At 38.9% G+C, this 11297-nt stretch overlaps 1 protein-coding gene across 6 annotated transcripts in view; it reads right to left on the bottom strand.

Annotated features, from left to right (window-relative positions):
* Positions 1-7770, bottom strand: part of MTF2 (metal response element binding transcription factor 2) — a 64648-nt gene extending 56878 nt beyond the window's left edge. For 3 of the 6 annotated variants that reach the window (XM_019667567.1, XM_019667570.1, XM_019667569.1), the window contains exon 1: positions 7473-7770. In XM_019667567.1, the coding sequence (XP_019523112.1) occupies positions 7473-7477 (5 nt within the window). In that variant the 5' untranslated portion in view covers positions 7478-7770. The remainder of the gene's footprint in view (positions 1-7472) is intronic. The other 3 variants (XM_019667568.1, XM_019667565.1, XM_019667566.1) reach the window with 3 other exon arrangements.
* Between the last annotated feature and the right edge of the window lie 3527 nt (positions 7771-11297).

Raw genomic sequence — 11297 nt, 5'->3', positions numbered from 1 at the left:
TGCCTCGCCCGGGAAGAGCGCAATGATGGTACCAGCTTGAGACAGCGAAGCAACATCCTCCACAACTAGATGGAAGAACAAAACGACAGCAACTTGTCTGTTCCCCTTCCCCCAACTCCCCAGCGCTGTTCCCCTCACCCAATTCCCCAATAAAAAAATCTTTTAAAAATAATAATAATAATAATAATAATAATAATAATAATAATGAGACATTTGCCTTTTTCACTCTCATTCTCCCACAAGTGTAGCGTGGGATTTTCCAGAGACTAAATATGTGATGATTTTGCTCTGAAGACTAATGGTATGTACACATGTGTATTCTTGTTTTTAAACTTTCTCAGTTTTAATTTCTAACAGTAAATATTGATAAAAATAACCCACATAAAAAATTCCTGGAGCATTCAATAAATAAAGAGTGTATACTGGTCCTGAGACCAAAAAGTTGGAGAATCACTGCACTAGGAAATACTATAAGAATTTTCTAAATTATTTTTAATCTTTGCAAATAACTACTTTTGTTTGTTCCTCTCTAATGGGCTGGAATAAAACTCTTAAAACAAAAATACTGAGATGATAACATCATATTTTTCAGCCTATTTCTGAGAAAGAAAAATCTAAGTAATGGGTTTAGACAACTGTCAAAAGTGGAAAAGACTAAGATTTAGAGAAAACCAGAAAAAAAGACACTCAGGAGAAACTTGACTTTGGGAAAGATTCAATACCCCAAAATTATTATTATTATCTCATTATTAACCTAAAAGAAAAATAGTACCCACTGATTTCATTATAATCTAAAATCTTATTTTAGTTTTAGAAAGTATATGGAGAGAAGTGCAAATTAAAACCACAATGGGGGCAGCCAGTTGACTCAAGTGGTTGGAGTGCGGGCTCATAACACCAAGGTTGCCAGTTCAATTCCCACATGGGCCAGCGAGCTGTGCCCTCCACAACTAGACTGAAGACAACAACTTGACTTGGAGCTGATGGGTCCTGAAAAAACACACTCAAAGTTTAAAAAAAACCACAATGAGATACCACCTCACTCTTGTCAGAATGGCTATCATTAACAAATCAACAAACAAGTGTTGGCAAGGATGTGGAGAAAACGGTACCCTCATGCACTGTTGGTGGGATTGCAAATTGATACAGCCACTATGGAAAACATTATGGCGGTTCCTCAAAAAATTGAACAGAACTATCTTATGACCCAGGAATTCCACTTGTAAGTATTTATCTGAAGAAATTCAAAACACTAATTCAAAAAGATATATGCACTCCTATGTTCACTGCAACACTATTTACAATAGGCAAGACATGGAAGCAATCTAAGTGTCTATCAAAAGACAATTGGATAGGGCCGGCCGAGTAGCGCGATGTTTGAGAACTGGCTTGGGATGCCAGAGGGCCCCGGTTCGGATCCCACATATGAGGGCCAGTGACACTGCCCTCCACAGCTAAGATGCTGAACAACAGCTCAACCTGGAGCTGGGCTGCCATGAGGCGATGGCGATGGCAACGGCGACAGCATAGGCTGCAGCCCCTGTGGCAGTGGGTTGCCATGGGCTACCGTGTGTGGCCAGCAGCCAGCGTGAGCGGCCAGCAGCCAGCGTGAGCGGCCAGCAGCCAGCGTGAGCGGCTAGCAGCCGCAGTGAACGGCCGTCCAAAAGCCGGCCACTGATCTGCCTCGCCTGGGAAGAGCGCAATGATGGTGCCAACATGGGCCAGTGAAGCAACGTCCTCCACAACTAGACTGAAGAACAAAACAACAGCAACTTGTCTGTTTCCCTTCCCCCAATTCCACAGCACTGTTCCCATCCCAAAAATCTTAAAAAAAAAAAAAAAGACAATTGGATAAAGATATGAAACCTGCATACAATGGAATATTACTCAGCCACAAAAAAAGAATGAAATCCTTTTTTTAAAAAAGTTTTTATTTATTTATTTTTAAATTTAATACTTTTTTTTAAAATTGGGGAACTGGGGGAGGGGAACAGTGTTAGGGAATTGGGGAGGGGCACCAGCCAAGTTGTTGTTCTTCAAGGCAGCTTGTGGCCTCTAAGCTCAAGGTGCTGTGTTACAATCTTAGTCGCAGGTGGACGTAGCCACCATCCCATGCAGGAGTCAAACCAGCAGCCTTGTTATTAGGAGGCACACTCTATCCACTGAGCCATCTGGGTGGCAGCTCAGCTCAAGGTGCCAAGTTCAGTCTTAATTGTGGGCAGGTGCAGCCCACCATCAAACAGGCAGTCTTGTTGTTGGGAGCACGTGCTCTCACCAGCTGAGCCATCCTGCCACCTGTTGGCAGCACAGCAGCAGCTCAGTTCAGGTGCAGCATAACTGGCCCATGTGGGAATCAAACCGTCAGCCGTGTTGCTCAGAGCTTGCACTCTTAAGCTAACTCTTAACCAACTGAGCCACTTGGCCGGCCGAAGAATGAAATCTTACCATTTGGGACAACATGGGTGAACCTAGAGGACATAACACGAAGTGAAATAAGTCAAACAGAGGAAGACAAATACCATGATTTCACTTATATGTGGAATCTAAAAAACAAAACAAATGAACAAACAAAACAGAAAAAGACTCATAAATACAGAGAACAAACTGATGGTTGCCAGATGGAGGAGGGTTGGGGGGGGCGGGGTGAAAAAGGTGAAGGGATTAAGAAGTACAGATTGGCAGTTACAAAACAGTCAAGGAGAAGTAAAATACAGCATAGAGAATATAGTCAATAATATTGAATAACTATGTATGGTGCCAAGTGGGTACTAAATTTATCAGAAGAATCACTTTGTAACTTTATATAAATATTTATCTAACCACTAAGCTGTACACCTGAAACTAATATGAATGTCAAGTGTAACTGAAACAAATTAAAATAAAAAAAATAAAAAAGAAAGTACATGGAAAGTCATTAACTTCCTAGCTAATGAAAACAATCACTGTTTAGAATATCCCTACATAAGATAATCATCTAGTCTCTGCTTAAACACTTGCCTAAAAGGAGAATTCTCTTATAACAACTAAATGCAATTTTATAAAACATTTAACAGTCCAAAAGTTCCCCAGACTACAAAGTTCCATTAACTACAAGTACTTTATTAACCACTGATTTTAAATATTTTAAGTGCGTGTAATGGAAACAGTACTAAAATATTTTTCTTTTTTATTTCAAGTATGAAAAACATGTCTATTACTAATATTTCCTTTGTACAGCTTAGTAATGTTTTAATAAGAACTGGAAGTTTCTAATCCTGACCCTAGAACAAAATCTAGTACTATATGTCTGGCTACAAAACAAAATGCGTGGGGAAAATTGAAAAACACAAAAATATACAAAAGCCCATACCGAATCTAGAGTTTGGAATCTCTAGGGTATGAGTTCTATGTAACTGGTCTTGTTTGCTTTGGCTTTTGGTTTTGTCTTTTTTTTAGATCTACAGGTGATTCTGGTACTTATCTAACGTCAATTAGAACACGTAAGGTTGGTCAGCAACTTATAAAACATCCCAAAATACCAAGGGTCAGTCTTATGTTTCAGACTTTAACTAAACATGGTTTTTAAAACATTTACATTTTGTTCAGTAACATTTCCAAATATATTATATGCAACAGGGTACATGGTAGTTTAATTAACATGTTTAAAATCATAATTATGAATAGGACAAAATAAATTATTCATTCAGTATTCGACATACTCATCATCTGGGAAATGTTTTTAGTGGACAGGCTTCATCACAGATATGCACGGCTCTCTTGTTCTATATAACAACTCTTCTGGGAAAAGATTTTCTAAATTAGTACTATACGATTTTATTGCACCTAGAGTTTATAAAGTGCTTTCTCCTGTATTTTCCTTCTTTACCCGCCCCAGCAATAACACAGGTGGGTAACATCTCCATTTTATAGGTGAAAAAGAAAAAAAGGAAAAAAAAGGCCATTAAAAAACAATTTTATATTATTTATTTCTGTAATATAAAGTTGTTTTTTAATGGCTTTTGAAGATAGGGTTGGTCAAGACTACGAACTACCATGAGATGATTTAAGATTGTCAAGCCACTACTACAATATTCCTTGCAGAATTGGATTTTCAAGTTAAGACTGCAGTTCTAGCTTTATAAAACAAAAAATTTTTTAAATTTAACTGTCATGCATATTGTATGATTCCATTTATATGAAGTTCTAAACAAAATTAATCCAAAGCGAAAAAATCAAACAGTAGTTGGGAAAGGAAATGGCTGAGAATGGCTATATGTGAGCTTTCTGGGAAGAGAGAAGTATCCTATACCATGATACGGGTATGAGGTACACAGGTATAGCCCTTTGTCAAAACTGTACTGGAATTAGACAACATTTTCTTAGCTATGACATCAAAGCACAAGCAAAAAAAAAAAACGGGATAAATTGAACATCAAAATTAAAAACTTCTGTGCTTCAAAGGACACCATCATGTGAAAAGACAACCCACAGGAGAAAATAATTGCAAATCATACATCTGACAAGGGACTTGTATCCAAAATCTATAAAGAAAGAGTTATCTACAAGTCAACAATAAAAAGATAAATAATTCATTTTTCTACATGGGCAAAGGACATGAACACAGTTCTCCAAAAGTATACAAAAGGCCAATGACTACATGGAAAAAATGCTCAACATCACTAGCCATGATGGTAATGCAAATCAATAAGTAGAGGTATAGATGAAACAGGCATGGATACAAAAAAGGCCATTATACTATTTCTGTTTACTGGGTATATGTTTGATTTTCCTTAATAAAAAATTTTTTGTTTAAAAAAAAGTAAATTAAAAAAATAAAATAACAAAGTAAACTAACTTTCCTAACATCCATTTTTGCTGTTATTCAACAAAGGAAACAGAATCTTCTATCTTAAAAAGCCCACAGAAGGCGCTACCTTCAATATTCTTTGGCAGTTATATGAAAACAGAGATATGACAGAAGACATGATGTGTGGCAAAAATGAAGAATATGTCATCTAAAAAATGGACAAAGAGAATTTAAATCCCCTTAGTTATAAGATAGTTCCTTACCCTTGGGCTCCTGGGTTTCCATGGTTAATTAATGTGACAATTCCTAATAAATGGATGCAATAACCTAATACTGTGATGCCCAATACAGCAGCCACTAGTTATATATGGCCATTCAAATGTTACCTTTAATTAAATTAAATTATAAATTCAGTTCTCAGTCTCACCAGTTCTATTTTTAGTGTTCAACATCCACATGTGGCTACTAGCCTCATACTGGGTAGAGCAGACATAGATTACTGCCATCGGGGCAGAAAGTTCTGTTGGGCAGCACTGCCCTAATACATAAAAAACATCCAAAAGGAAACTTCCACATTCATACAGGGTTGTTATGCTGTATCAATAAACAAATCCCGAAAAACAGGGGAAATGAAGCATAAAAATATTAACCAAGGAATAGCATTCATTTTAAGTTTAAACTAACTTAAAAAGTAGTTGAATTTTACTTTCAAAACCACCAAACTGTGGATGTTGGCTGTGGCAGCTCCTCAGAGGCAAATTTCCCTGTGTGTTAAAACAGATTATCTCCAGTTTCCTAAAGACAGATGTAAAGTTTTTGATGAAACATAAAGAGAGCAAATTATCCTTTCAAAGATCTAATGAAAAGGTATATTTATAATCCATGACGTCAAAGTACCCATAGCAAAATACATAAATAAAAATCCCTTTCCAAACTGAGCTCTGAAGCAACAGGCATAATTAAAAGGATGATTAAATATATTGTGTTCATCTAGGAAAAAAGTTTAACCAGATGATTTCTATACTTCTAGTTCTAAAATTGTGTATGCTTTCAATCTGACAGGTATAGATTTCCGTTAATGCCTACTAACATGAACATGCAATATCAGGAAACAGGTGCACTCTTAATTCAAATATTCTAGAATATTTTTAGTGCTTTAAAAAAAACTGAAGGTGAGCAAATTTAAAATGTAATTATACATTTTTACATTTAGGAACCTAAAAAGACAAAACCAAAAATTTTCACCTAAGATTCCCTCTCAAACTATCACTACGAATGCTTGGAGTGTGAATAACATTCCAAATATCAAGAACAGAATGCTCTATGTTAAGAAATTTAAAGTCAACTCTTTCCTTGCCCAAACTACTGGACACCTAAAGCTATAAGTCAAAATGGCTCCATTTAAACCATTTTCAAACCTTAGAATTTAAGTACATTTTACTTTATCCAGGTTAAATATTTTTAAATTCACTGTGTTTGCAATCCACTGCCAAAAAAGGAATTCTCAAGAGAATGAAAACATGGAAATTGAAACCAGCCTGCAGGCAAGGTATACAGGAGGGTCACATGGAATCAATCTGAAAGAGAAAGTTACTACTACAGGAGCATCTGGAGTCAAATTAAATCGGGCATATTTACATATTTCTAGTTCTGTACTGACTCCACATGCTTTCTTATGTTATACACAGGCCTACCTAGGTTTTCATATTTGAATTAGTACATTAAAGTTAAATGCTTTAAAAAATAGACTAACATTCCATATCCCTTTTCCCATTGTTCACGAACCCTTATTGCTCATCAATGCACCCCCATAAATCCATCTGTTCCCTCTAGTTGCTTCCAAAGAAAAATTCTAGCAACCAAGGACACCAGATTGTAAAACACTGTCAGAGTTAAGAGTTCTGGCACTTTCAAAATATGTTAAGAAATCTTGGCAAATTAGTTAAAATCCCTTAAACCGTAATTTTGTAAAAATGAACACAATAATACAAATCTATATCCGAGGAGGAATATGAGTTAGATTTAATAGAACTGCCTCAGATTTTTGGTGCGCTCTAAATGTAAGGTACCTTTCCCCCACCTCACACTTTCTTTTCCTCTTCTTCCCTTTAAGCTTTCAGGGTTTGCTCCCAGGCTCCACTTAGTGTTCCCCTTATCCACGTAATTCATCGTGCCCTTCTACTCTACCCCCATACTCCATCCAATTCCACCACCTTCCGTTCCAAGCTGCTACTTCCCTTTGCGCCCCCTAAGGTCCCAGGCAGTCCCTTCACTTTGCACCCCACATCTCCTTCAGTCCATATTTCCTAACGGCTCCTCCCCTGGGTTCCCCACCCCTTCATCACCAGGTTCATCCTGCCCCTCCAACCGTCTCCCGCCCCCAGGTTCCTTCCTGCCCCTCCAAACACAGCTTCTCCGTCTAAACGTTTCATCTTGTTCCTCCAACCGACTTCCCCAACGCCCAGCTCCCTCCTTTAGTCCCTATTTTCTCCAACACCCAATTGACTACTCTTTTCCATCCATTCTTTTCAACATATACATAAATGCAATGCACCCACATACACATATTGCAGCCTCCACCCCCCCCCCAATCCTCCATCTTTCCCTTTTATACTTGCTTCCTTTCTTCCTCCCCACCCCCCAACCTCCTCCGGAAGAGCCTGGTTCCCTGGCGAAGGTCTCTCACCTCATTCGGTCACTTCAGTGGTGCCAACCGCTTCATACAGGAAAAAAACAACCAATCACGTCCCCGTGGGCGCTTCCCCTGCGAGTCGAGCACTTACTGGGCACCCGCCCCACCGGACACCCCGCACATACAGACGCACAAACCGAGGTCCTGGGGACGAGGGTTAGGGGTAAGACTGAACGTTCTTACACCGGCCCTAAACACAACCCACTTCGTTACAGCCCTTCGCCATTTTGGTTTCCCGCGGACTGCCGGTGCATTCTGGGAGCGCGGAGCGACTCCGGTGCCGAATGGCAGCTCTCCAGGGCCGCGAGGGGGCGGGGACTATGCGGCGAGCGCGGAAGAACACCGTGCCCTGCGTCTGGGACCGGCGCTGAACAAAGAAGGACTCTTTAACGTTGCGGCGGAAGGACTCCGCCGCCGGTGCTAACACAATAGTGAGCGCTGCGCTGCGCTCCTGGCCATCGGTTGTCGTACAGCTGTTTCTCCTATAAAGGAGAGCGTTGTGTCCAGTCTGCACTGTGCAGTCTTCTCCTGAGAAGTAGGACGTTGCTCACTACATCTTGCTTTGCCGATTTCCTTTCCGTGGAGAAAACCTTGGATGAAGTACGTTCCTTCTATCCTCACCTTGAGGCCTGCTGTTGAATTTCCTTCAGCGGTCAAGAGACCTTGGATGTCAGAATTAAATTTGTTCACCGATTATTATTGTCCAGCCCCAAATTCCTTCTAATCAGGAGCTGCTTAAATAGAAGATTTTCGGACGTTTTTTAACCCCTGACGATGAAAGGTTTATCTGCTTCGCAGTCCTTAATTGTGATGAAATCTGAGAATAATACCGTGCAAAGTGGTTTATTTTAGGAATAGGGAACTTTTTCATAGGAGGGCAGACCCCCAAGCCTGCCAATATTCTGCCGACAGGGGTCCCAAGTGACAAACTGAGAGTGCATGCTTGTCTCTCTGAATTATACTTAGATATAACCCAGCTCCTCTTAGTAGCCACGTGTGGTACCTTTGTTTATAACTTTGTCATAATATTTTTTTAATTATTTTATGTTTTCGTCTCATATTACAACAAAGGGATAATTAATACCATGCTTTTTCTCTCTCTGCAAAAGTCCCTTGTGGCCTAAACTCACTTTGCTCATATTTCAGAAGGGATTCTTCAGCCTCTGATCTCAGGATTTGGCAAATAAACATTTATTTTATCCACACCATTAAATATTTTAGATATTTTAGTCGTACCCCTCTACTCTTTTGCTTCTCCTAATAGTCCTAATAAAATTTGAAGTCTGTCTGCTTACTACAGCCTGAACCTACCTGCTACCTTTCAAGTTTCACTTTCTCTGAATTCTATTGTAACAGTTTTTCATAAATTCGTCTTCAATGCCCTTCACACTTTTCACACTTTTGGTTGAGGAGAGTTTGAGTTTTGACTTAAAAAAAAGTAGATGCAGTCCAAAAATAGATAAAGTTATTACGCAAACAGGTATATTTGCTGTGCAGCTAAGCCTAATCATAGACATCAGTTTTGGAGAACATTTGGTCTAAGTTCTCCACGTTTCTCTCAAATGATCATCAAGCCTCAACTTCAGCCACTTCAGAGGGTTCAATACCTCAGAGGCAGTCGTTTAAAGTTCAGAAATGCTAATAATTAGAAAATTCTCCCTTATGTAGATATCCAATATGCCTTCCTATAATTTCCATTTACTGGAATATGTATGTTGGGCTCTGTAGTCACACGAAAGTATTCTAATCCTTTAAACATTAGAAAAGTGAATGATGCCTTTTTTTTAAGCTTGTTTTTCTACGTAAATATGCATGCAAAATTGCAATCTTTTAAGGAAACTAGGTGCTCAAGGAATCAAGGGCACTGAGAAAGTCACAGTAATGTACATAGAATGACTGTTACTGTGGACTTAGAAATTTCTAACTAAGCAACATGCAAAGGATTAGGACTTTAAGAATAAACAAATGTGGGCTGTTGGTTATAACTTGGCTTGGGACTCCAGCTCTGAGCAGCAGGGCCCTGGTTCAGATCCCATATGACGGCCAGTGACGCTGCACCCTCTACAGCTAAGATGACGAACAACAGCTCTACCTGGAGCTGGGCTGCCGTGAGTCGCGGGCAACGGCGTAGGTTGCAGTGGAGCTGCAGTGGGCTGCTGTAAAGCTACCATGAGTGGCTGGCAGCCGGCGTGAGTGGCCAGCAGCTGAAGTGAACTGCCAAGAGCTGCTGTGAGCAGCCATCCAGTGGCCGGTGACCAATCTGCCTGAGCCGGGAAGAGCGCAATGATAATACCAACATGGGCCAGTGAAGCGACATCCGCCACAACTAGACTGAAGAACAAAAGGACAGCAACTTGTCTGTTTTTCTTCCCCGATTCCCCAACGCTGTTCCCCTCTCCCAATTCCCCAATAAAATCTTAAAAAAAAGAATAAACAAATGTCAGTAAGTTTCTCAAGTGTAAAGTAAAGTAACTCCAGTCAGAGTAACCAATACCCTTTATTTTTATTTATTTCTGCTAGAGTCATTAGGGTTGTTCACAAAAATTCTGCTTTTCCTCTCTTCCAGACACATATTAAATTACAGTTTCTTGCACCCTTGAAGTTTGGCATGGCCATGTAACTTGCTTTTTACCAATAAAATGGGTGGGGTAGGAAAACCTTTAAGAGGCAGACACACATTCCCCTCCCCCTGCTGTGGTGATCATGGAAGCATGTGTTGAGATAGAGCATCTGTCACTTTGGGTCCCTAAATGACAATAAGCACAGACAAGACTTGTGCAGCAGTCACCACAATCCAGTTTCAGATCATTTCACCACCCCAAAAACAGTCATTATGTCCATTTTCAGTCAATCCTGTTCTCACTCCCAACCCCAAACAATCTCTATAATAGATTTGCCTTTTCTGGACATTTTATATAAATCGACTCATACAATATATACTCTTTTTGGTTTGGCTTCTTTCAACCAGCACAATGTTTTTTAAGGTTCGTCCATGTTGTACCATGTGTCAATAGTTCTTTCCTTTAAATTGCTGAATACTCTGTTATATGAATGGACCATATTTGGTTTATCTATTCACCAGTTGATGCATATTTGGATTATTTCCAATCTTTGGCTATTATAAATAATAGGCCAAATTTTTTGAAGTGCAAAAGTGTTTTAATTTTAATGAAATCCAATTTATCTTTTTTAAATGCCATGTTTACATCTTTTGAGCTTACATCTAAGAACTCTTTGCTTCACCCACGATCACAGAGATTTTTTATTATATTTCCTTCTGGAAGTTTTGTAGGTTTAGCTCTTACATTTAGTTCTATGATTGTTTTGGGTTCATTTTGGGGTACATTGTGAGGTATGGGTCTATATTCATCTTTTTGCATATGGATATTTACTTGGAGAAATACACTTTTGTTGTGTTAAGCCACTACAATTTGGACTTGTTTGCCACCCAACATATTTTAGTCTACTCTGACTAATACAATCTAGATATGTAACTATGTAACAGAACTCAGAAATAGCATTGAATTGTCTTCCATGATCAGAACCAAACATGAAAAATATGAAAATTTGAGCAGAAAATTCAAAACACTAGGCAATTCTCAAATTTTATCATTGAAAAGTTACAGGGAATGTTACAAAATACTATATTTATAAACCTACAAGCTCCAATTAGTATTACTCTCTTGTGGAAAAGGGATAGAAAACCTCTAATGTTCATTGTGCAGAGATAGAAATGCAAATAATCAGACAAGTCAGAGACATCAAAAAAAGACCTGTGTTTTTATAGTTTGCTTTCATTGGGCTGAAAGGGAAAATAGA

This window comes from Hipposideros armiger, unplaced genomic scaffold (genome assembly GCF_001890085.2).
Source record: "Hipposideros armiger isolate ML-2016 unplaced genomic scaffold, ASM189008v1 scaffold_501, whole genome shotgun sequence".
Lineage (NCBI taxonomy): Eukaryota > Metazoa > Chordata > Mammalia > Chiroptera > Hipposideridae > Hipposideros > Hipposideros armiger.
The sequence above is the reverse complement of the archived record's forward strand: the minus strand, read 5'-3'. Positions and strand labels throughout refer to the sequence as shown.